Source organism: Amphiprion ocellaris, chromosome 19 (assembly GCF_022539595.1).
Source record: "Amphiprion ocellaris isolate individual 3 ecotype Okinawa chromosome 19, ASM2253959v1, whole genome shotgun sequence".
NCBI classification, from domain to species: domain Eukaryota; kingdom Metazoa; phylum Chordata; class Actinopteri; family Pomacentridae; genus Amphiprion; species Amphiprion ocellaris.
Genome location: NC_072784.1, coordinates 2,401,498 through 2,425,069, shown reverse-complemented (window position 1 = coordinate 2,425,069; position 23,572 = coordinate 2,401,498). Strand labels below are relative to the sequence as shown.

At 39.4% G+C, this 23,572-nt stretch overlaps 1 protein-coding gene across 2 annotated transcripts; it reads left to right on the top strand.

Annotated features, from left to right (window-relative positions):
* The first annotated feature begins 751 nt into the window (after positions 1-751).
* mpp2a (MAGUK p55 scaffold protein 2a) lies at positions 752-23,448 on the top strand. 2 transcript variants are annotated; one of them, XM_023270084.3, is made up of 14 exons: positions 752-852; positions 8,383-8,431; positions 9,016-9,116; positions 9,243-9,398; positions 10,394-10,564; positions 12,133-12,240; positions 13,008-13,127; positions 13,232-13,363; positions 14,771-14,873; positions 15,571-15,639; positions 15,790-15,951; positions 16,733-16,935; positions 18,539-18,667; positions 18,765-23,448. In XM_023270084.3, exons 2-14 carry the CDS (start codon positions 8,401-8,403, stop codon positions 18,939-18,941), a joined length of 1,662 nt encoding a protein of 553 aa, XP_023125852.1. In that variant the 5' UTR covers positions 752-852; positions 8,383-8,400; the 3' UTR covers positions 18,942-23,448. The 2 variants fall into 2 exon arrangements, with proteins under 2 accessions (XP_023125852.1, XP_054861426.1); XM_055005451.1 differs by lacking the exon at positions 752-852 and adding an exon at positions 879-992.
* The last annotated feature ends 124 nt before the right edge of the window (positions 23,449-23,572 follow it).

The following is a 23,572-nucleotide window of genomic DNA, read 5'->3' as shown; positions in this document are numbered from 1 at the left end:
AGTGGATGCCAAGGGATAGTGTCTAAAAGAATTAAAATAAATAAATAAAATTACACAAGTACAAAACGTAAACTGTAGACTAAATAGCAAGAAACAGATAAACAGAAAGCGAACTGACAATAAACAGATGTATTGCACTGGAAATACTGCACTTGAACAATAATACAGACAGATCTCAACCAGTTCTCTCCATCACCTTCATCAAATCACCAACTGAGAGAGTAAGTTTTGGAAAAATGCTGTTAATCCTTTCAGTAGAGTTTAGAGAAGACACTTCATGTTAGTTTTCCTTTAATTTAACCCTTGTCTGTATGTACTATTACAGCAATCTTCCAGCCACTCAGCTGCATGCAGACATGGGGTACTTCCTAGTAAGCCTTTCTGCTTTAATTCCATAAACTGAAGAAGTTTCATGATCCTCTAAAGTCACAGAAAACACAAAGCTTCAAGAAACAAAAACAACGCCCTGGCCCTTTAATACTCCTATGACAGGTGCCGCATCGATAGGTGTTGAAGTGCAGTCAATAGAACTGCAGGTAGGCGCAAAGTGCTTTCAAAATAAAATCTAAACATTAAAAGAGTTAAAGTACCAGCTAATGCAGCGCATATTTTCATGTCGTGTGTTTTAAATCGTAAATATCTGTCATGTTTTTATGTTAAAATGTAAATTATAATATAATGTTTATGTTTAATTGAATACCCAAAGAGCTTTGTTCTGAAAATTGGCCGGAAGTTGCATGTGTTTTCCCGTTTCGCTTGACTGTATCTCAGAGCGCCTCAAGAAGCCAGACGACAACAAGAAGCCCACGAGACATCACAGACCGCGCGAGGCTCGTTTGCTTGCGTTTGAAGGTACGTGCACGGATTTACCGGAGGCGGCGGGTCGGTGAGGAGGCGACATGTCGGACCGGGAACGTTAACGTGCTTCTTTTTCTCCTTCCTACCAGCTGTTTATTGTCAGACAGCAGCTTCACCGGAGCTGCCTGACAAAGGTGCGTGCGTGTGCGCGCACTGATGCCCTGTGTGTTTAAATAAGCGCGCGCTGGCAGCACGAGATTTTGTGGCTTCTTGTAGCTCATTTGTGTTGTTTTGTTAATATGTGTATTTTTTTTTCTTTGTCGGGCACGCTTTTGTGTGTGTGTGTGTGTGTGTGTGTGTGTGTGTGTGTGTGTGTGTGTGTGTGTGTGTGTGTGTGTGTGTGTGTGTGTGTGGGGCTTTGTTATACGTGACCCCTGAGACTAATAAAAGACCCTATGCGCGCACGTGTGCGCGTGCATGTGTTGTATACAGACATTATGTGTAGCATTAATGCTACACAAGCTGCAACTAAATCAATCTCAGTGAAAGCATGTTATTATGTATTATTTTTATGGCGTGATTTTGATAAGGTAGTATTTTGTCCTGAAGTCCTAAATGTGAACTTTAAAAAACAAAACAATCTGACATTACATAGGAAACGTCATAACAGTGCTAATCACTGATATATCCCAGGCTAGGGTAGTCTATTAAATTCTCCACTTGCCACTGATTATATGGAAAATATTACATTTTGGAGGAGTGTTTTTCCTTTAAAAGCAGTATTATGTTTAAAAAAAAAAAAAAAAAGGTCTTCAAAAATCTAGACAATTTATGAACATTTAGTTATGATTACAGATTATGGTTAAAAAAGCCACATACCCCATATTATATGGAAAATGTTTTTGTTTTTTTCATAAAAATATTCCATGTAAACAACCTGATATTTAGAAAACTAAAATTCATTTGCAGAATTTTGATAATATTTAATATGTGGTAGTTGTTATCAGGACTGATATTGGGTAAAAATCTTAAGTGAAAAAGGAAATATTATTATTATTATAAATATTAATTTGTAATGTTTTATGGCACAGGATGGTTTTGTACATAAGGTCTTAAGTTTAAGGTTTAAAAAAAGTAACTGAAACTACACAAAATTTAATAATATATCAGAATCAATATTGTTGCGCATAATGGACACATCTTAGACTGTGATAATTAAAAAATTATCCACTTATGACTTATTATATAGAAAATAATGTTGGCGTTATGTAAACAAGCTGGCATCTAAAGGGTTAAAATCCTGGAAATGAATGAACATGAACTCCCAGAGAAAATGGTATTTAATAGTTGTATATATTCAATATTAGGTAATTATGATCAGGGCTGATATTGACATTTTATTTTTGACAACAACATTTTTGTTCTTAACTGGGTTATTTCTTTAAATTTAAAGGGAGTTACAGAAAGGAAGTTTTATAAAACACACAGAGACAGTCACCAGCATGTTCAGGTGATTGAAGAAAAAATGTGATCACACACACAAACACACACTCTGCCCTCTGCATCCACATGAGCATGAAAATCATGATATACAGTCACTAGACTGGAGTATTATGTTGTAGATTAGGACATGTAGGTTTGAAATCAGCTCCCTAAATTCAAGCAACTCAATTCATAAATCTGTTAAAGAAATTCGGTTCCGTAAGTCTTGAATTGGGTGCTCTACAAGCCTTTGCATGAACACCTCTTAGGTAACTGTGCCTTCTTTACATACTGGTGCAGCCGAGCAGATGGGCGACGGTGGGAGACGGAGGAAGGAGGGGTGCTGATGGATGGGTGGGGCGTGATGGATGGGTGGGGCATGTATAAATAAGGGTGTAATGGTGGGGAGGGAGGATGTCAGGAGTGGGAGATGAAGGCGGGGGTCATTACAGGGGAGCAAAAAGCACAAAGAGAGAGAGAGCTGGAGGGAAGAGAGACAATGGAGCAGTGCAGGGAGCTGAGGATGCTGAGTAGAGAAGAAGTGTGAAAACACTGAGCAGAGAGGAGGAGGAGGATGGATGTAGGTAGATGAGGAGGAAGAGGGGAGCAGATGGACCGCACAGCATTTTGAGAGCAGTAATTAGTGTGTGTGTTTGGCTGTTTTTGTGGTTCAGTGAATAGTAGGTGAGCAAGCCTTTTTTTGTGTTGTCATTTTTACCAAAGTGTGTTTTATTTAACTCTACATCAACCACTGGAACAGCTATTCTTCCTGATATTCACAGGAGACACTTTTTGTAAATCAAACATGTCTATAAGTACATCTATAATTGAATACAGTTGTAAATTACTTGTGCTTCGGTGCTTTATACCTTTGCTACTCTAAATTTCAGAGCACAAATACACTGCCTTGGATTTATATAAGCAAATATACCTATATTTGTAGATATAGATCTATAAATAGAGCCTTCCAATGGATAATTACTGCAGTGATGAAACAACTTCTTTAACTCTAGCTGATGCAGTGAGGAGCTTCTCATTTCTTCAACAACCATGTTGGAAGACATATCCTGTGGTCATGGCGAGGATGTTAATCTGCCTCAGAAGAGTCAAATTATTGGCCTGCATCAAGCAAAGAAAACAACTGAGGAGATGAAACTACTAAAATCACGTTAATGCAGTATTAAAACCTGAAAGATAGTGGAGAACCATCAATTTCCAGGCACTCTTAGATGATCATAGGAAATCAACATTAGAACTCACAGCTGTTTAATAGTGAAAGTAAGAACATTTCCACATGCACAGTGTGAAGGGAACTCAAAGGATTGGAACTAAACAGCTGTTTAGGCCTAAGAAAACCACTGATCAGTGAGGCTAATTTGCTAATTTGGCAGCACAAGGATTGGACTCTGGATCAATGGAAGAAGGTCATGTGGTCTGATGAGTCCAGATTTACCCTGTTCCAGAGTGATGGGGGCATAAGGGTAAGAAGAGAGGTGGATGAAGTGATGAACTCATCATGGCTAGTGTCTACCAGCCTGTGGGGGTTAGAGTTATGATCTGGGGTTGGTCAGGTTCACCAACATTATGTTCCCAAAGAATGAGGTCAGCTGATACCTGAAGATACTGAATGACCAGGTCTTTCCATCAGTGGAGGTTTTCTTCATGTTCCAAGATGATGATGCCAGGATTCATGGGGTCACATTGAGAATGAGTGGATCAGGGAGCATGAGATGGATTGTCCTCCACAGAGTCCAGACCTCAGAACCACTGAGAACCTTTGGGATGTTCTGGAGAAGACTTTGTGCAGCGGTTCCACTCTCCCATCATCAACAGAAGATCTTGGTAGAAAATTAAAGTATCTCTGGACAGAAATAAATGCTGTGGTTAGAGCTGTTCGCAGAGCTGAAGGTGGTCCACTGAAATATTAGTGTGCAGCTTTTTTTTGGACAGCAGTGTACATTTGATGGACTCAGGCTTTACATACAAACCATGATTGTTGTGTAAAACATACTGCAGTATACATAGATACATGTACTCAACAGTATAGTAAGCAGCTACAAATTTAAAATCAAGTCATGGTAGTAAACTGTTTGTAGTATATTTAGCTTCTAGATTATTCAAAGTAGCCCTGATTTGTTTTGTTGACACTCTCCGACCAGCATCTTGAGGTCGTCACCTGGAGCTTTTCCATCAGTCTTGAAGGAGTTCCTACATATGCTGAGCTCTTGGCAGCTTTTCCTTCACTCTGGCCACATTATTCTGGAGGCCAGCTCATCTGATGCAGCACCGTCGCTCTGTTTCTTGGTCCAACAGCTCTTAAAGAACCCGGAGGTGTGTTTTGGTTTGTTGTCTTCCTGAAAAAACAAATGATGAGTAAATGTCTAACAGTGTCACCAGCGAAACCAAACCCCCGTCACGCCTTACAGTTGGAACCGCCCATGCAGAGACCATCAATTCACCTTCTGTGCATCTAAAAAAGATACAAATCCATGACCAGGGTTGCTCTGGTCTGATGTCCATTCCTTGTGTTTCTTGAGCTGGTTTACAACTTACTAATGAATTTTGTTTTGCAGCAGAGGAAACTCTTGGTGGTGATCTTGGCCAGTTTGATCGCAGTGATCTTATGACTGCACTTGAAGAAAATTTCAAAGTTCTTGAAATGTTCTGGACTTAGTTGTCTTCAAGTAATGATGGACTGTAGTCTCTCCTCACTAAGTTGAGCAGTTGTCACCAGAATAAAGATTACTTCTGTTCCTGAACAGGGCTACTAGATGTATACCAGCACTACCTCAGTACAGCATGATCTCCAGAACTTATAACCAGCAAGAAATTCCACCAGTTAACTTTTTGCATGGCTCTTCTAAAAACTATTCTAGGAGAAAAGCTCATGAAGCTGGTTAACATTTTACCAATAGTGTGCAAATCTGCCATCAAGGCAAACAATGGCTAACTTGAGCAATCTAAAATATGAAATATATTCTGCTTTGCTTGTTTTTGTTTTTGCTGTATATTTTCACGTGTTATTTGATTGTTTTGATGGCTTCACTTTTGTTATAAGTAAGTGTTTTAATTTTAAACTAGATTTTGCTGTTGTTACTTGCCCAAGTATTTGAATGCAGCACTTAAAGTAAAACGATCTGTAATCTTAATCTGTATTAAAATTACTTCTGGACTAGGGGAGAGCTTCCTTATCAGTTGTCATTCTAGTTTTGAACTAAAGCTTATGCCACATAACTCTTTAGAATTCTTGTTATCAGTAAGAAAAGACACTTTGGTGGTTTGAGAACACAGAATACCCAGAGGGATATAAAATTACAGTTCAGGAGCAGACGTTCTGCTGAGTTCTGCGTTATTATCAGGATAATAGGCTCAGCGTGTCAAAACCAACCATTGTGCAGCTTTTCATTTGGTAGCAGATTTTGTTCAACCCGTTTGAATAGATCAGGACAGTTTTACATCAGTCAGAGTTTTGTGTCTGTAGCCTGGTTCACAGTTACAAGACATGATTAATGGTTGTAAGTAAAAAAAAATACAAGATTTGGATTTTGAGATATTTATTACTGAACTGTGCTGAATTGCCAAAATATGAAGCAAAGGAACTTCTCTAATAGCATTTTTCGTAGCTGTATTCAGATGGATTGTAGTCAGGATTAGCCTCTTCTTGTGATTCACATCACATTTTCCATCATCAAATTGTATAAAATCTGCAACAAAGATGGCTAATGTTATAAATCCAGTGTTTCAGACATCATGATTTGCATCCAGCCCCTCTGTACTCTTCGTTTTCACACGTTTCAGTCCTTGCATCTACTCGTTTTACGTCATCTTCTCTTCCACTCTGTACTGCTCTTGCCTGAGGTGTTGCGTAATGTGTACTCTAGCATGAGCAGCAGTCTGTGTGTGTGTGTGTGTGTGTGTGTTTGTGTGCGAGTGTGTGTGAAAACTGACAGAGGACAGGTTTCCATGGCAGCCATGAGCTGCAACAGCAGCTGATCATAGCAACAAGCATGGATGGATGGATGGATGGATGGATGGATGGATAGATAGATAGATAGATGGATGGATGGATGATAGATGGATGGATGGATGGATGGATAGATAGATGATGGATAGATAGATGGATGGATGGATGGATGGATGGATGGATGGATGGATAGATAGATAGATAGATAGATAGATAGATAGATAGATAGATAGATGGATGGATGGATGATAGATGGATGGATGGATGGATGGATGGATGGATAGATAGATAGATAGATGGATGGATGGATGGATGGATGGATGGATAGATAGATAGATAGATAGATGGATGGATGGATGATAGATGGATGGATGGATGGATGGATAGATAGATGATGGATAGATAGATGGATGGATGGATGGATGGATGGATGGATGGATAGATAGATAGATAGATAGATAGATAGATAGTGTTAAAGGGGGTATGTGCCTCTTTGTTCTTCCCTTTTTTCCCTGTATTGCCATTGTATTGTGTGTTGTCATGGTAATGTATGGATTAGTCACACCCATACACCCCTCCTTGTTCCCCTCTCGTTCTCTCTCCACTCTTTACTTTTCCATCTTTACCAGCCTTTCGCTATGGATGCTGAATTCCAGAACAATCACCGGAGCTCCGCCCTCCCTCCCGTGACATCACCGCTTGCTGTGTGCGTTTGTTGTGCTGTGTTATGGCGGGGAAAAGCATTACAGTCCCGTTCCTGCATGCAGTCATTCATCACTGCAGTTTCATCCAGATTTATAGCTCAGGCTGAAGCAACTAAAAATCATCAGTCATTACCAGATGATTCGATGCAGAAGGTTGAAGGAGGCTGACTGAAGGTGGTTTGTTGATCTCAGACACCAGTATCACAGGTTCAATCTGGACAGGAAAGGATAAAAAGAAACCCTGACCCTTTAGTGAACTTTAACGATAACCTGTACAAGACACACGATGTTCCAGTGCAGCTGTAACAACCAAGAACAGAAAGGTGTGGATGCAAAAAGTTCGTTTTATTTCTTGCCAAGAGTTAGAGGAGAAAACTGATACCAATTCTCTGTGTGTTTGGTAGATATACTACCAGCCTTTAGTTAGCTTAGCTTAATATAAAGCCTGGAAACAAGAGGACAAGCTGGTCTGGCTTTGTGTAAATGCAACAGAATCCACCTGATAGCATCCTGGGAGTCTAATGTTTATAGGACATGTATCATCACCACAGCTTCCTTGGTTCTGCTGTAACAAGGGCCTGACTTGCACCAGTCTCTCACCTTTTTTTCTGTCTGAATCATTACAAATAACTAATAATTATAAAGAAATATCAGCTAGAGACCTGATTTCATTACCTCCAGGCAGTTCCAATCTAGCTGCCTTCCCTTATATTCAGTCTTCCAATTCATGCTTTATGTGTCTGCAGGTGTCCATGTGATAAAAATGTAATTTTCCAAAGACTACACAAACTGTTTTTCTAATCGTTAACAGGGTTGTAATTCAGGTCGTCACAGCGGGACTCTGGAGGTGCTTTGATTTGTACATGCTTTTCATCAGTCGTGCCTAAACACAGTGTGATGTTCCACATTTTAGAGAAGCTCTGTTCCTGTTTTTCTTTGGGCAGGAAGACAATAAATTCCAGCAGCATATTTTTGAATATCACTCTGCAGGAATAGTGGTTGACACAGTGCTGCAGCTTCATCTGTGACTAGCTGACATCAACCACGGAAATGCTTTGTGTTTTTCTGTGTTTGCATCGGTCTCGGTAGATGCCATGACTTCACCTTTAGCTAGCTCTGTTGGCTGTAGCTTCATTTTTACTGTACAGTTTTGACACTGGCATCCCATGCTTTCAGCAACAACAAATGCCTTTAAGTTCGCAGAAAAGGCTTCAAACATCCAGTGAAGTGTGTAGGTGGCTGTGCTGGCTAAAATGTTTGATCTTTTGCGAACATTTCTCTGGTAAAACTGTTGTTGCAGGCCTTTAAACTGAACACAGCAACTGGAGGATAAAACTGTCACATTTTCAGCAGCTGCACAGTTAAAACATCACCCACATTTTGTTTGTTGGCCATTTTCTCCACTCTGTTTACTCTCCTTTGTGTCTCTCTCAGATTCACTGAAGCTCTACCATGCCTGTGGCCTCCACCAGGACAGAACCTGGTGAGACCAGACACAACGCCGCACATTACCACATGACTACTTTCTATGTTTTTCCTTAACATCCAGCTTACAAGAAGGGCTTATCAATGGACAAAATGAGAATAAGAGTACAAGAATGTCTGTTTTACACAGCAGTAATGTTATTTCACTTAATAATGTTAAATTTCTTGTGTATTCATGGCTGTAGATGGAGCTCTTTGAAGATCACTGAGGGAGATTCAAACCATCAATTTGACTATAATAACTTTTCTGCAGGCTTTTGTCTTGTTTGCCCTTTCAAACGTATACTAAGGTTGTACAGTAGACTCCAGGTTGTACAATGACTTGACGTGATGTTTTTTAAAGTAGGCAAGCTTTGATCACAATAGCGAGTCTCCCTACAACAGTCAGAATTCAAATAGCTGCATCACAGCATGATTTAAAGCAGAAAGATGACTGCTTTTCATTTGCCAGGCATTCATTTAAAGCAGCTTTTTAAGTACAGCCAGAGGCGCTTAGTCTCATCTGTCACTGTCTCATTTTCCATGTTTCTCCCGCTATAAATGTTTCCCTTCCCTCTACTGTGTGTGTGGTGTTTGTTCCAGTGCCCCAGGTGTTGGACGCCATGAGCGACAGCACCACCAGCACCACCACTGCCAACGACCTGGACCTCATCTACCTCAAAGGCATCATGGAGAGCCCTCTGGTGTGCCACATACACTTTTTTAAATACATGAAAAGCTGCTGGCTTGTTGCTGACTGTGTGTGACTCGTACTCGTAAAGCCAAATCTCTAACATGCTGCCGTATGTATAACTGTGTTTGGGTATTAGGAGCAAGAGGAGAGCCTGAAGGAGCCACGACTGTCGCCTGTGAGGGAGAACAACGTGGAGCTCCTGCAGGAGATCCTCAGAGACCTGGACCCGTTCACACATCGCTCCGACACTGCTGCCGAGCTCTCCCACATACTCACACAGCCTCACTTCCAGGTGTGGAGCCACAATTTACCACCTTAAGATCATTTAATCTGCTGTCAGATGTCCTACAACAGGGGTGTCAAACTCATCTTAGTTCAGAGGCCACATTCAGCCCAATTTGACCAGTAAAATCACAGCATGCTAACCTATAAATAACCACAACTCCAAATGTTTCCTTTGTTTTCTTAAGAAAAATAAATTTAATCTCAGCAACATTATACCTTAGTTTATCATTTACACATTACAACTTCCAGATCACAGTTTATCTACAAAGGAACGAAACATTTAGTCACAGGTATCTGGAACTGAACGACAGTGTTTTACTTTATGATCAAAATGACAAAAGTCAGACAAAAAAGACAAAAAACAGCAAAAACAAGACAAAATATTACAAAAATGAGACACAAAATGAAAAAAACGAGAAACAAAATGACAAAAATGAGACAAACGACATGAAACAAAACAAAGAAGAGACAAAAAATTAGACAAAAAGTTACAAATCGACAAAAAATTCACATAAATGAGACAAAAAAATGATAAAAAAGGAACAAAGCAACAAAAACATAGACAAAAAACAAACGTGAGACAAACAGGAAACACGAAGCAACAAAAACGAGAAACAAAACGACAAAAACATGAGACAAACAACAAAAATCAGACCAAAAAAACCCAACAAAAACATGACAAAATATTACAAAAATGAGACACAAAATGACAGTAGAACAATGAGCAATCTAGTATTTTACTTTATGATCAAAACAACTTGTCATATTCTAGACATAATTTTAAATGTATAGTTTTGCTAATTTACAATCTGCAGTTAATGTCTTCTCTGTAATTTTGATACTTTGAGGGCCAGATTGGACCCTCTGGAGGACCGCTTTTGGCCCACGGGCCTCATGTTGAACACCCCTGTCTTCGAATCACAGTGTGCTCAGATTTTTGAGAAGGGAATTTGTGAAAGAAGCAGAAATAATGTTACACATCCGATATATTTTGTGTGTCAGTCTCTGCTGGAGACTCATGACTCGGTGGCGTCCCAGGCGTGTGACAGCGCACCGCCCAGCCCGTGTGATTTTGTGGATCATGAACCAGATGAGAGCCACACACACAACCTGCAGCTGCCGCCGGACGCAATCCGCATGGTGGGAATACGCAAAGTGGCAGGAGAGCATCTGGTGGGTCACGCTACACTTCTACGATTCTACAGTTTCATTTAGCTTTTATCCAAAGCGACGCACGTCTGAGAGTCGATACAACACAAGCAACGATCTGTTCAGCAGAAAACAGCCTGGATGAGAACCATAAAATAAGTTCAAGTAAGAATTTAATTGGAAAGTAAAGATGAGATATTGTAAGACACCTTCCTTAATCTCAACCTTTGAGGAAAAAAACAACAATTTATGCTGGAGAAACTGTGGCAAAATTGGAGACCACACTCACATATTTTGAGACTGACTAAAACTCAAACAATTTTGGGATTCAGGCAGAAAAAAGATCCATTTAAAGTGTTTATCTGCTACCTCAGCCATTGTTCTATATAATCGGTTCTATTCCAGAAGAAGTAATGTATAAAAGCAAAGGCATATGTATTACATATACTACTACTGGTGGCAAAGAAATTGATAACTGTGTCTTGGCTCATCCCACTACTGGAGAAAGAGATTAAAGAAAGTGTATTTAATGGAAAAAATAACAGCAAAACTCCATTTGAAGCTGGGTTCCTTTATGAATTCGTGGCTCCTGTTATTGCTTACTTTAATTTCATTTCATTTGATGTGACATATTTGACAGGCTGAGGGAGATGTTTCTGTTTGATGCAGTGGAGATGTGATGATATTTGTGTCTGGATCGTCTGTTTTTACATGTTTCATAACCCCTTGCTGCTTTTTAATTTAATCTATCTTTACACTTAATTCTCCTCTTTGTGTGGATTAGATATGCCATGAGTTTGTCATGTTGCCGAACTGTATATTTGTTTTTGTTTATCATGTGTATGTTTTCATTCGTATATTTTTGAGTTGATAAATATGTATAAAATATGTATATAAACATGTAATTTAAATAAAAATTTGGTTAAAAAACAAAACAAATTCAAGTATGATAATAGGACCGAGGTGTCTATGGGCAGTGCGGATGTAACAGGACATTTATTTAGTTATTTATTTATTTTTTGCAGTCTGTCAAGTGCAAAAGTGTTCCGTGAAGGTCTGGGTTTTAGTCTTTCCTTAAAGACTGAGAGCGACTGCAGATGGAACAGTTTGGTGACTCGTGGTTCTATGGTGGGTCTTTGATGGGTCTATCAGGCGCCTTTTGTTGGTCGAGTGTAGACCTGAATGAGAGAGTTCAGGTAGGAGGGAGCTGTTCTCATTGTAGTTTTGCGTGCAAGTGTCAGAGTTTTGAATTTTATGCGGGCAGCAACTGGAAGCCGGTGAAGCGATCTGAACGGTGGGGTTCCAGTAAGGAGCTGCAGCGGTCGATGCGTGATTTTATGAGAGCCTGTACCAGGAGTTATGCTGCACGTTCAGACAGGAATGATCTGGTCTTCCTGATGTTGTACAGGACGAATCGACACGACACAAACACGCGACACAGCTGAGTTACTTTCATGTTATTTTGGACTGTTTGTGCTCCCAACACTGTTTGTGTTTCTACAGCCAAAACACACACCAGTAGGACGTGTGAAGTTTGGCTTTACTCATTAATGATGCGGATTGTATTGTCTTGTGTAATAACTGTGTTTCAGGGTGTGACGTTTAAGGTGGATGGTGGAGAGCTGGTCATAGCCCGCATCCTCCATGGTGGGATGATCGACCAGCAAGGACTGCTGCACGTCGGAGATATCATCAAAGAGGTAAGGTGCACCATTTTTTTTACTGATTCCTTAATGTCTCTTGATTTATGATGGGATCTATGATGAGTAAACATCTGCTGTCGCCTGGCTCTGTCCAAAGGTAGTAAAATCGAGAAAGCAGCATCTCTAAAGTGCTCTTAGTTTGTTTAATCCACACTAAAACCTTGTCATCACTGTGAGGTTACCAGGCGACCAGCGGAGACTGCAGGGAGTCGCTGCACCTGGTCCAGATGTAGTTAAGCACCAAACCTTCCCTAAAACTGCAAAGTGTCATTTTTAGTCTTAGAAAGGCAGCTATTTTTACTGCACTGGCCAGCTGTTTTCCTGTTATTCAAGCTTTTATGCTAAGCTAATCTAACCGCCGGCTGTCTGAAGATTACATACAATGTGTAAAATACAGGCATGTAATGGATCCTCAACTTCTCATTTAACATTTGGCTAGAAAATTAACAAATATTTCACAAAACACTTCATTGCTGAGCTGCCAGTTGTTATGATAGAAACTCTGAAGAAACAGCCTCATAGAAAAGAAAAAGTCTGTCTTATGTTCATACCCCATTTTAATACCATTGCAGCTCATCTTACTGCAGTTGTCATTATTGTTTTCATCATTATTTACTTTTTGCATAATTTTTAATTAAATGATTCTTTACTCTATTTCAAGTCAACCATGTAAAGCACTTCAGAACTGAAATCCATTTAAAAGTTCATTATTTATGGTTATTCTTCTGATATTTGACTTTCTTTTTTGTCCACTGTGTTGGCAGGTGAATGGACGAGAGGTGGGCCAGGACCCCAGAGTGCTGCAGGAGGAGCTGCAGGCAGCCAGTGGAAGTGTTGTTCTGAAGATCCTGCCCAGCTACCATGAAGCCATTCCTCCAAGACAGGTGACACATAGAAACGCCACACATAGAACAGTCACACCTCCTGTCTTTAGTGTTCCTGGTTTCTCAGTTGAGTTTGTCAAGTGTGTCTGTGTGCATTCCTCCAGGTGTTCTTTAAGTGTCACTATGACTACGACCCAGCCAATGACAACCTGATTCCCTGTAAGGAGGCGGGACTAAGGTTTGAGACGGGAGACATCCTGCAGATAGTCAACCAGGACGACGTCAACTGGTGGCAGGTGACAGAAACAGCATGTGAACATTATGCATGTGTGCTTATGTTTTCACTCTTTGTGATTATTGATGTTTATTTTCGTGTGTCATGCACACAAGTGTGCCCAACCCTCAAGGATTTACAAGATACCAAAATACCAGCATTGCAGCAATACATCCAAAACACACATTATTCTGCTGCTCAGTTCTCAAACTAAATATGTTGACTTTTATCTCAGGCCTGGCAAAGAAACTCTGCCGTGAAAAAGGTTCCTCCTCTAAAACATAACTCTAGTTTTTCATGGTCATCCAACCAAAAGAAATCAAATAAACAGAGGACATCTTACTGAAAAGTAGCTCCCTGATGTCTTCATATAGAGGACAGGAAAACATAAAATTAACCTGATTATACAGAACAAAAACTAATAACACTGAGTAAAACTATAAAATCAGTGACATACATGGACTGTATGTATGTAATATTCCAGCTGTGACCAGGCTTTTGTTGTATACTGTTTTTGTATATATACATGTAGACATTATGTTCCAGTTTTGTAAAGCTGGATGAGCCTTTGTGAGAAACCTGGATGTGCTACTAGAATAATGTTGCATGTGTTGTTTCCTGTTTCCTGTTGGCTGATGACAACCTGCACAGGCGGCTTCAGCGAATCAACACAGACTATCTAGAAGGCTTCTTCTTGGCTTGTGACTTCTAGGAAATGCCTCATAGCTTTGTACTGCAACATGACATGCATTTAAACTTGAACCCCAAATTGATTTGAAACCAAGTGATATTCTCCCACAACTGCACAGTTTTAACAACACAATGGTGACTCATCAGCAAAGCTACATTGTTTCTGGTCTCATGGAAAGTTCAACTGTGTCCCACAGCCAGTTAATAGATGCCCTTCTTACACAGAAATATCCCCACCACTTGGAGTCACTGAACTCCCACCAGCCACCAATGAGCATCTTCATCCACTACACCCCTGTCCTGTATGGTGGCAACGACAACAACAACCCGACACCCATCAGAATCCAGTTGCTCTCATCTCCCATTGGATCAGACAATTCTGCAGTGAAATATCTGCATATGATAGTGCTAAGCCAATGATGAGGGAAAGTGGCCTCAGCAGATTCATTTATCAATTAAAAACCCAGACAAATTAATTTAAGATGCACAAACAGCATGCAGTAGCCAGGATACTAGTATTTATCATGTATACTGGGACACAAATAACGAGATTTCCTTCAAAAAAAAAAAAGGAGAAGCCTGATGACAGGGATACTGGTGTTAATGTTCATCAGTGCTACTGTTTGCTAGGACTCTACATTTTAAGTGTGTGTGTGTGTGTGTGTGTGTGTGTGTGTGTGTGTGTGTGTGTGTGTGTGTGTGTGTGTGTGTGTGTGTGTGTGTGCGCGTGTGTGTGCAGGCCCGTCATGTGGAAGGTGGCAGTGCTGGGCTGATCCCCAGTCAGATGCTGGAGGAGAAAAGGAAAGCTTTTGTGAAGAGAGACGTGGAGCTGGCGCCTGCAGGTAAACAATGAAGTGATGATGAGGTTCGGTGGTTTTTCAGCGCCATCTAGTGGTGACATCCCATTCCTGCAAATACATGTCATTAATGTTGAGGTGGTAACATAAGAAACAAGATCAGAGGAGCTTTTCTAGACCAAAGTTCTTTTTGTCACCAAATGCTGCACTCCTGTGAATGTAATGTTAAATGTGCAGCGTGATGACAGTAGAGTCTGTAGGCATCTCAAGGTAGTAGTGGGCTGAAGAAGATGAACCAAGATCCATGGTACTGAGGAGCTAAAATAAGCATCACTTTAAAGCTTTCACACCTTTGCTTTCTTGCAGAATCAGTTGATGCCGTTGTTTCAAGCGACAGTGCCCCGTAGTTGTCCTGATCTGGCAATAGTTTGGCACTTGAAGCTGTGATTTGTCATTTTTACAGCTAAATAAGTGTTAAAGCAAATGGCATCTCAGCTAGAGTTGGCAGAAAAGGCTCTGCTCTGTTAGGGAGCTCTTTGTTCAGTGCAGAGAGACTCTTCCTTCTGATAATCAACAATACCAAAAGCTTCATGCACCAGCAGGGCGGTTGGGCTGGGAGGAAGATTACTTGTAAGCTGGTAGTTAAACAGCTGAAGAATGAGTCAGTGATTGTGAAGCATGAACGGTGCCAATAAGCTAACTTCAGTGCTCTACCAACACTAATGCTGTGCTCATGTGACAGGGAATCTTTGTACTGGTGTTGGAGGGAAGAAGAAGAAGAAGATGATGTATGTGACCACTAAAAATGCAGGTAACAGCAGCAGTCCTGTGTGTGTTTTTCTTGTGTGAAACATTCCTTTCATCTCTCTTTTTCCCAACTATTCTTGTTTTCTTATTTTGTCACACCTGCTTTGGCTTCCATTTTACCATCCATTAATTCTTCCTGTCATTCTTCTCTCAGAGTTTGACAGACATGAGATACTGCTCTACGAGGAGGTGGCCAAGGTCCCACCTTTCAAGAGGAAAACTCTGATTTTGATCGGTGCCCAGGGTGTGGGGCGGCGGAGATTGAAAACCAAACTTCTACTGAGGGATCCACAGCTCTTTGGCACCACCATTCCATGTAAAATCCTCCGATGTTTTTAAATATCCTACTGCTGGAATCATTGCTTGTTAGACATTTTAATTACCTGCTGTATGTGTTTGTTTTATTGTGTTTTTCACAGTTTTTAGATGGTATATTTACATTAGTCTTTATAAACTTGTACTGTGTAGCTAAAGATTGTTTAACCGTCGTGTCGACCTGCGGGTCAAAAGTGACCCGGTTTAAAGTTTGAAAATGTGGAAAAACAATATCTTTTCAGTGAAACTTCTGAAGTTTCTGAAGAACATTCACAAAAAAATCAACCAAAATCCAGTGAATTTCGCTGGATTTTGGTTGATTTGTATGTAAATGTTCTTAAAGAAAATATTAGAAGTTTTACTGATATATATGGAATCACTTTAGATATTTTTAGGATTTTTTGGAAGATTTTTACTCATTTTTTGAAAATATTTGCAAGAATTTTCTTTTGGGGGATTTTTCTTAAAATAAAACTTTCAAGGGAAACTTTAAAGGAATTATTGGAATTTTCTTCCTGAAGGTTTTCAGAAATTTGGGAATTTTTTTGCTGAATTTTTGGATTTTTTTCAGACAGGGAAACAGTATTTTTTGGTGCCTGTAAATGAGGACAACAGGAGGGCTAAACCTTCATTTAAGCTCAGTAAAAGATTCTGATGTCTGAATATTGAAAATATGTCAGACTGCCCTTTGAAAAAATGTGCATAAAGTAAGTAATGCATAGTACATCTGGATTATTTACTCCAGCTTTGAAATGACCGCCTTTGTTTTCCCGTCTGTCCAGACACCTCCAGAAAACCCAAAAAAGGTGAACGTGAAAGTCGGATGTACGCTTTCACCAGCCGCAGCAAGATGGAGAGCGACATCAAGAACGGACGCTACCTAGAACACGGAGAATACGACGGCAGCCTTTACGGCCTGAAGATGGACTCCATTCATGAGGTGGTGGAGGCGGGACGTGTCTGCATTCTGGACGCCAACCCTCAGGTATGCACACATGCAGCACCTGGAAGATTTTAAGAAGCAACATGATGTCCTGTTTCAGCATAAATAAACTATTTCAGATTGTTTTGATGTCCTTTTTTGGTATAGAAATAGCTTAAAATTTGTATTAGGAGATTTTTTTCTCCAAACGACGCGGTTCAGGTTGAGTACAATGAAATTATTAGCACTGTTTTTCTCTGTTAAAAGCTGCCTGCTGCTGTTGATTGGAGTAAATGCAGTAAATCTGTGAGCTGTAAAAAACAAAAAGGCTTAAATGCACTGTAGAGCTGAGGGAAGCAGCAGGATCACATGAGTCTTTGTGGCTCCATCGCCTCGAGTGACTCTTTCAGCGTTACACACTTTTAATCCTGTGTTTTATTTATGTGACATGGGCCACAGGAAGAAATTAAAATGTAAAGTTTGTGGCATTAATAAGCATTACATTGGGATTTTTATTCCTCAGATATGTAAATGAGCTGGATGGAAGTATTACTGTAACGCAGTCCAATACAACAACAACACACAGTGCAGCTTTAAAGTATTCATTGCAGGCAGAGATGACATATGTTATGTTATTATACTCATATTTAATACATATTCTTCAAAGAATTGTGTTCAAAGTGTTGAACTAAGTAAGTTAATGACTAGTATTGGGCTATTGTAATGCTTTTCTATCATATACTGTACATACAGAGGTGGAAAAAAGTTTTCAGACACCCTTAAAATAGTACACAATCTCAAATATTATGATTATCATTTTTTGTGTTTCAAAAGGTATGACTGCATTAGACACAAATACAAATGATATTTTTTTGGTTTATTGTTTACAAGAGAAACTAACAAAACTAAACTCTACCAAAATGACCCAATACTTAAAATGTATTTTTTTTAATGTAACCAATCAGTTTTAAGTTTTTAATGGCTTTTTTGGAATTTGTTTAGTATTATGGCTGTGATTGTACTAAGAGAAATTACACTTTAAGACCTAAGAGTGATTCTTAATGCAATATATATGCAAATGTATGTGATGTCTGAAAACTTTTTTCTACCACTGTACGTAGATAATAAGAACCACAATCGTGTTACAATGTAGCAGCAAAATCAAGTGTGGGTTTGGAGAAAGTTTGTTTCATTATTATTTGTTTGATATTTAGCATTTATTTGATAGTAGTTGTAATGTATATTTTGATAATAAATGAGCAGAGAGAGAAGGGAATCATATCAAACAATAGTCCAGATGACCAGGAGTGAAACCATGGACACAGTTGTGATGTTTGTGCCAAAACTCCACCATTAACTCAGAAAAAACTTGATGAAAAAAGCAACATGTGCGCGTGACACAATACTTCTGCTGGATTTTGTCTCAATCTCCCAGTCCCTAATGGATTCTGAAGAGCTCCATTCAGTCTGTTGGGTGTCATGAGCTTTGCTCCAGGGCATCTCAACAGTAGACACTGTAGGAGAGCACAATGTTAGTCATTCACAGTCATCAATCAGGGATATCCTCCTCGTTGGTGGATTTAAACTTGTTGTTCACCTCTTTAGGACACTCTCTCTAATCTAATTGTGCTTGTGTATTCATACTCCTTGTGTGCGTTCGTTTTAGTCTCTCAAAGTGCTGCGGACGTCCGAGTTCTTGCCCTACGTGGTGTTCCTTCAGTCTCCAGATTTTGAAGTGCTCAAGGCGATGAACCAGTCAGCTGTAGAAGCAGGGGTGGTCCCTAAGACACTGACGGTACGAAGCACCCACCGTACGATCACACACGTAAGGAAAATTCACCTTAACCTGTTTAGGCATCCTGGAAAGTCAAGTCTTGTGTTTTGTGCTTCAGGATGAGGAGCTGCAGAAGACGTGTGAGGAGAGCGCTAAAATCCAGGCGGCCTGCGGTCACTACTTTGACCTCAGCATCATCAACGACAACCTGGATGAGACGTACCGCACCGTCAAAGCTGCACTGGAAACAGTTTCTAAAAACCCCCAGTGGGTCCCCGTCACCTGGGTGTTCTAGTGGGAGGTAGTGGAAGCTGCAGGAGAGAGAGAACGTAAGGAACGAGAAGGAAAACAGCAGCACTGAAAATAGGCCTCTGTGTGAATAATGGATACTCTTGTTAAGATTGTCATGAGTTTTCACAAGCATTAGATCTGAATTTGGCAGTATCTTAGCATAGTTAATATAATTTCTAGGTAAAGTAGCAACTTTTCAGGATAAATTACAAAATATTCCCTTGAAAGTGTGTCTTGGAAGAAAGTAGGCATCCGTTATTTAAACAGGATTTGATTTTTCAGTGCAGGAAAGAAGGAATAAAAAGCAGGAATGAATAATCCTGAGAGTCAGAAATTTACAGACTATTCAAACACATGAAGGACTGTGTGTGTGGGAGTGTGTGTGTCCGTTTACAAAGTCTTTTGTACTTTTTTTTTTTTTTTAAATTATTTGTGCCATTACTGATGATCATCAGCAGACTTTGTCATTGTTTACATTTCACGAGCTACATCAGCACTCATGGTCACCCTACGAAGGGTAGTGCAGTTTAATTTACCATTAACAGAACAAACAGATGTCTTACAACTGCTCATTTGTTTGTCTGATGGCCCAAAAGCCTATAGCTAGTCATTTAAAACATTCTAAAATTAATGTCAAATTAATTATTGTCATTAATTAATTGACAATCTATTTTAAAACTTTTAGGACTAGCTTCAACACAGACATAATATTAAATACAATAAATCCATCTTTTGCAGCAGTCTGTTGCAGTGTAAAGCACAATAACACATTTTATCGTGTTAAATTAGTATTCGACAACCTAACAAACTAAACGTGACCAAGTGCCAACAACGACAAACAAACCTCATAGTCCTTGTGTTTTGTGCCACTTTTCTAAGTGTAGATGTCCCTCTAGTCTAGTAATTATTTAATGTTCTCAGACAGTTGAAGAACACACCAAAATATACAGGAGATGAGAAGACAAAAAGCTCAACAGTATGCACAATAATCTGATATTAAGAGGAAGAAAATGCGACATCTAGAACCATTTTGGGGGCCCAGTGGAGAAAAGCACATAAGCAAACATAGTCCTCTCATCTAACAACCAGGCTGCACTGAAAGATCAGAAAAAATATCCTTATTATTACCGCTGTCAGGTTTATTCAAGTGTCAGTTTATTTTAAACTAATGTCTTTTGTTGTGGTGCTAGCAAGCGTAGTACTTACTAGTTTTGTTGAATTAAACAGCTGGCCAACTACAACACCTACATCCAGCTACATTTATCGGATGCAAAACCTACAACAATAATAAGAATTTCACTTTAGAAAAAGTCATCAAATTTCAAGTTGAAAAAAGGCCATTTAGGTGGTTTTCTGTGCTATTAGACATAGTGGCCGGGTCATTTTAAACCCAAAGACAACATGAAGGTTAATAGAATAGAAGACTGCAGGTTCTACGTACGTAACACTAAAGCGACTCAATCGAAGTACATGCAGTTTTATTTTAGTAAGAGAATTGCGGAGATTTAGCTACCAGTGTTCCACCATGACACAGTCTTCTGTGACAGTAAATGGTTTCCCATGAGAGCTGACTTATTGAAGACGTGCTGTCATACTACTACTAGTGCTCCTTCAGCCTCTGGACATGAAATTAAGCCACGTCAGCGGCAAATATTGTGTTCGTTGTTAAAAACGGCTTTGTCAGCATGTGGAATAATGTTTGCGGTACTCGCTTCATGTTACTGACTATTAATAACCTCGCTATCGGTTAAGAAAATTGTTCAAAATTTGCATCTTTAGTCAAAAACTCGTGTCTTCTTTCTCCAGACTCAGAATTTGTGACACTAATAAATTATCTATCTATCTATCTATCTATCTATCTATCTATCTATCTATCTATCTATCTATCTATCTATCTATCTATCTATCTATCTATCTATCTATCTATCTATCTATCTATCTATCTATCTATCTATCTATCTAATCATGGCATCTTGACAGTGCTGTAGTTTCTGTACTGTAACAGTTTTTCTCAAACTTTCAACATTTCAACACATTTTTCTGAGCGTCACAAACCCTCTAATATTAATTCAAAATTATGATAATTTGATCCATTCGGTCCGATAAGATTTGGCATGTCTGGAAAAGCAGTGTGATGATTGTTGAATGCATTGAGCCAAAAGAGTCAGCTGACTACCATGTGGGCATCTGAGCACAATGCTCTCTATTGGTCAGATACCACATTCACACTATATTCAGTCCCTCCAGGAGTCTTTTTTCCAGATTGTTGTGTCCTATAATTCCTGAATTCTCAGCAGCTTTTCTAAAAACTTGTGATGTTTTAAGCACATTTGTTGTGATGAGATTGCGGGAGACAGTGACAGTTGCTAAAAAGTTGCATTTTTTCAGCTTTTAGGACATGTTTCAACCTTTTAATTGACAATGTTTCTTCCTAAACTAATTCTTAACAAGCTGGCACACCACGGTGGGAGATTAGCAGCAGCAGATGCTGGTTTAACATGAAGTGGTTGGTAGATTTAAGCCACTAAATGATTATTTACTATTGAATGAAACATATTTGGACATATTTGTCAATGGCATAAAGGGTTATTTCACATCCTGGCACACACGTGTTCACATGCTCACGGCTCGTCACGTCAGTTGCTGAATCTAACTTCCCTTCATTGTTTCAGAGCTCCAACAGATCTGGATCAACAGCTTCCATCACAGTGATCTGTCTGCTCTGTTTCCGCTCATTTCAGTCGTTCTAGGAAAGTGTTTGTCAGTCGATGATTTTTGTTTGTTTTCCACCACAATATTGCACGGGGTGTAAAACAGTTTACCTCCGTTTTGGTGGACAACATCAGGGAATTGTTTTCACGGTCTTTTGCAGTAATTTTTTGCAGTCAGACATGTCTGCATCTTCAAACCATAAACAAGGAAGTGAATTCTGTGACGTACCTACAGTTAAGTAGCTGCTCAGATTAAGCAAATGCAAATAAGTTGGATACATCTGTTGGAAAAAAACAGTCTCCAGTCAGGCGCTGATCATCAACACAAGTGCTCCAACCACTGATGACCCCCAGTATGGTTTAAAGATGAAGCATCACACAGTTTAACACCCCTGAAGAATCAAACTCACATTCAGTCACACACTCTTGGATTTCATCTCATAAGAACTGGTAGTTCTGTTTCATGCACGAACTCTCACTCTCAATTTGCACTTTTCATTTTGTACTATTTATGATTTCATGTATTTATTAGCTCGCTTGTAAACAGTTTGTAGATAGCATGTAGATACATGATGATATAATAGATACTGATATAGTAGGTATGAGAATCCTGCTTAGTATTTACAGTATGTGACACTTTAGCGATGTCGTTCAGAATGTCTTTAGTAAAAACGTGTATACGGTGGCCTGGGAGTGAATCACAGCAACTTCAAAACACACGTTTAAATCTGAATTTTTTTTCTTCTTCTCAGATGTTGTCTTGTGCACTCTGGGCCACCGTACACTGTCCACGGTGCCAACTGAGAACGCTCCTTGAGCAGATTGTTTGTACTCAGATGTTTTTTGGGGTTTTTTTGTGGCAGCTACAGAATCCTTTTGATGCACAATGAACCGTTTAGTGATAAACTGGTGTTTGTCATACATGAGTACTGATGAATAACCGACACCGAGGCGTATTAGGGGAGAGATTTTTAGTCCCTCAGTCTTTGTAAAATGATATTTATACTTGTGCTCTGGTTTTTCAAAGTGGCTTGATAATAGCAGACATCTGTGTGGCAGCTATCCTTGGATCTCTTTCATTTGGAGTGTTGGGGTAAAACCTACCATCATTGCTCTCTTGAGGACATTCCAAAAACTCACTGTGTCCTTTTTCTATGAAATCGCATGAATGCAATAAGACAGTCTTTGTCTCTGTATCTTTACTGGTTCACATACACTTTACTAGATAAGCAGTAACTCTGAAGTTAATTAGCTGTTCATTCTGTTTCTAAAAATCATTGTTCACTAAGAAATACGTGTTTAAATAAGTGAAATAGGAAGTTGCTTGAAGTACTGATTTATGCACCGACTGTATGTTTACAGTTTATCTTCTAATTATGTACTGTTAAAGGGTTGAATTAACAACATAGTGTGTACTTAATGTATACTGAAGCATTCCATATATTGGGTTTGGGTACAGAAGGATATAACTAGATATTTTTAAGGTTATTTCCAGCGTTTGGGAAGCTTCTGTCAGAGCAAATAAAAACTTACAGAGCAGATTAAGCAGTACAGCCCATAAACTGACTTACGTAGTGGCTCTTTAAAGTGACTGCAGTAGCTTCAGATGTGTTATTTTCATTAAAAGTCAACGGCGCTGCTGATCTAAGAAGAAAGAAGTGTGCTGCTCTCACGGTTTCTGCAACTTTTCCTCATATCTCTGCAGTGAAACTGGACAGTGATGGAGCTTGTAGTTTTGTCGTCAGCCTGCCATGAACGATGCTTCTGTCTATACAAAATAAATTATTGATTTGATTGAAATCACTTGTGATTTTCTGTTTCTTATCTGCATGTGATGATATAGTCCAGTTTATGTTAACATCAGCCAGTGATGCTGATGTTGTAAAGTCTTACAGCAGATGGAATGAAGGACCTGTGATAGCGT